The sequence below is a fragment of the Crocodylus porosus genome, unplaced genomic scaffold (genome assembly GCF_001723895.1).
Source record: "Crocodylus porosus isolate Cpor-Errol unplaced genomic scaffold, CroPor_comp1, whole genome shotgun sequence".
NCBI lineage: Eukaryota > Metazoa > Chordata > Crocodylia > Crocodylidae > Crocodylus > Crocodylus porosus.
In genome coordinates this window covers 178,427,606-178,430,672 of record NW_017728886.1, presented here as the reverse complement: position 1 = coordinate 178,430,672, position 3,067 = coordinate 178,427,606, and the positions used below count along the sequence as shown (strand labels likewise).

At 41.5% G+C, this 3,067-nt stretch overlaps 1 protein-coding gene across 1 annotated transcript in view; it reads left to right on the top strand.

Annotated features, from left to right (window-relative positions):
* The window catches only part of IMPA2 (inositol monophosphatase 2), a 25,274-nt gene extending 22,790 nt beyond the window's left edge, over positions 1-2,484 (top strand). The window contains exon 8 of the mRNA XM_019540593.1: positions 2,187-2,484. Within this exon, the coding sequence (XP_019396138.1) occupies positions 2,187-2,302 (116 nt within the window). The 3' untranslated portion in view covers positions 2,303-2,484. The remainder of the gene's footprint in view (positions 1-2,186) is intronic.
* The last annotated feature ends 583 nt before the right edge of the window (positions 2,485-3,067 follow it).

Here is a 3,067-nt window from a genome sequence, read left to right as displayed (position 1 = left end):
ACTGTCTTCCTCCTCCCTCCTTTTTCCAGGACTCATGCTCAAGTATGCATGTATGTAGTTGCATACATGCCAGAGCAGTGCATCATTTTACTGAGCATGGTCATTCTGTTTGCAGAAGCTTATACATTCACCGAGTAAAGCCAGGGCCAAAAACAGCTGGGCCCATGGGTAGAAAATTGCCATTTAGATGCACAAAGGGAAATAGAATTCCACCGTAAGTACCTCTATTATAGAATCATAGAATTATAGCAAAGTAGGGCTGGACTTTCAGAGGTCATCTTGTCCACCTCTCTCCCCCCACCCCACCAGAAAGGATCATTCCTATCCAAACCATCCTATATAAATCCATTTCCTAACATTAGTAAAACTATACAGTCAATTCTGTAGCACCTTAGCCTACCACGTAAATCAGGGGAACAAGAGTGACCAATGTCCTGCTTCTGCAAGAGTTGCCAAAATATGCTTAAGAGATCCAAGGAAGATGGCAATGCCCCCCACCACTACAGAGGAAGGCAAAAACACCCACAGTCTGTACCAGTCTGATCGTGGGGTAAAAGTCCTTCCTGATCCCAAATGTAGTGATTGGTTTGACTCTGAATGGGAGAGGTGAGACGCTCTAGCCAGGGGTAGGATCACCCTTACAGATGTCTTCTCATTCTTACATGCAACTGAGGGGCTAATAGAGTCACTTCTGCACTTCAGTTAGGTAACTCAAGAGTTGGTCACAAGTTGTACTTTGACCATCCACTAAGTGAAATAGAATTCTGCCAAAAGTCCTTTACGTTCTCAGAACTGTCTGTCTGTCTCCCTCTCCCTTGTTGATAATTCTGTATTCCCAAGAGGCCTCTCACTTTGCTTGAGTCTGTTTAGGAATTTTAGCATGCTGTATTTATTCACATGCAACACATACCTTTTCTCCAAAAATTAGCCACCCAAAATTAGAATGCATGTCTTAAGCAGGAATGCTGGGGGATGGTTTCTGTCCTGGATAGAAGCATGCTGATTTGCATCCTGCTCCACTAGGCAGCAGCAGTGGCATTACTATCTAGGCAGCTGTGGAAGTCTGTTCCCACAGCTCATTGTTCTTCACTCCACAGGTGTTGACCGTCTCTCCTTTGTAATGGTCTTGATATTCCACTAATCAACCAGTTTCAGCAATTTTACTAGCTGTTCCTAGTCTTCTCCTATTTTACAGCACTGGAGACTCGTTAGTTCTTTTCAAAATCATAGATCCACCCATGGAGACCAGTCTTCAGAAGAAGCTAGGGTTTCAGCTTTTAGTTAAGCAGGAAAGGGAAGGTAAGCCGCCTGATCATTAGGCTCTGTCCTTGCTCTATACAGCCATTACTTTGATTTTTTTCTTCATTCTGCCTTTCAAAAACAAGGTGTGTAACTTATTTGGGGGTGTTTTGTAATGCAAGAAAATATGGTATCTTGTTTACTGCAAAATTGTTTCTCAAAGACAGAGGGATGATTGTTTATATAGCACCTCTCCCCTGGGAAATCCCTAAATCAGAAGTGCATAATGGTGATGTGACTGGTAGCCTATGTCTAGGTGAAAGTGGGCCAGACCTGAGAGGTTTTAGTGGAATATTACTGTATTGGGACAGAGGATGAGAAAACAGTATGAAGTTGCTGAGGTACAACTACCTACAAATACTCACTCAGATTAACTGAAAAAATGAAGGTTTGGGGGTTTTTTGGTTAGGAAACTGTAATGTGTTAACCTTAAGAGCTGAGCCACAGACCTGTGTTCTAAGCTTCCACTATTCAGGGGAAGAGTCTGGAAAGATACAATACTTAAAAAAAAAAAAAAGTTGTCAGGTGAAGGATATGTTTTACACCCAAAACTGGTTGTACTATTGCTTATTTTATTTTTTACTTTCTATAGTTTTTCCAGTTGGACATTTGGTCTTTAAAAAAGCACAGAGAAATATATTGTATTTTTTGTCACATACCAGATGAATCCAAATGCACCTTGTGTATGTTGCATGCTTTGCAGCTGGGTCTAGGATTCCCAAAATGCAATATTTTGCTTGTAAGATCTTAATTGGATTTCCCTAAACATAACTTTGGGTAAAACTGTATGTTTTTTTTTTTTAATTTATCTAACTACAACAGAAGGCAGTAAAGCATATATTGCCTTTGTATCTAAATGCTATTCTTCTTTACCATTTTATTTTCAGGGGGACCTCTGGATCTCATGTCATGTCGAGTGATTGCTGCAGGTACTAAAGAGATGGCCATGTTCGTAGCTCAGGAAATACAGACTATTGACTACAGACGGGATGATGAGAACTGAACAAAATGAAATACTCTGAACAGTAAAGTGAAATCTGGTTTTCTGAACTCTGTAATTTTTTTCCAGGATGGACAACTTAGAGGGACTATGGTTGTGAGCTTAGGCCACGGGTGGGCAAAATGCGGATGCAGCCTGCCAGCCCATTCTATCCAGCCCACAGGGCACCTAAAATATTTAGAAAATTAATATTTATGTGTCCCTGGCTGCCTGTCATGTGGCCTTCGATGGGTTGCCAAAACTCAGCGAGAATCCCTCCACTCAAAATAAATGCCCACCCCTGGCTTAGGCACTAACTTTTTTTCCAGTGGGTGCTTACAGACAAACTCCCCCAAAAAACATGCTTTAATGTAAACTCAGCACACATTTCTTCAACTTGGCTCTGTGGCACCTGTAAAGATCAGGCACTTTAATGGGGCTTTTTTGGCACTTTTATCTAATAATGGAATCGGCTTTAGCTAAAAGCGCCAAAAAGCACCACTGAAGCACCCAGTCTTTACAGGTGCTGCAGAGCCGGGTTGAAGTAAAGTGGTGCTGCTTCTGGTAAAGCATGTTTTGTTTATTTTTTTTAATGTCTCGGCCATGGCTTATGGGTGCTGAGCACCTGCTAGTTTTGTTTGCTGAGTGCTTGAGCCCAGAGCACCCATGGAGTCGGCACCTATGATTGTTAGAGCAGGCTTTCTGCACAGATTTTCTGGGTCAAAATATTTTTTTTTTAAATGTGTTGCAATGAGGAGGTGTGGGGAAAAAAAAGATGTTTAAAACCTC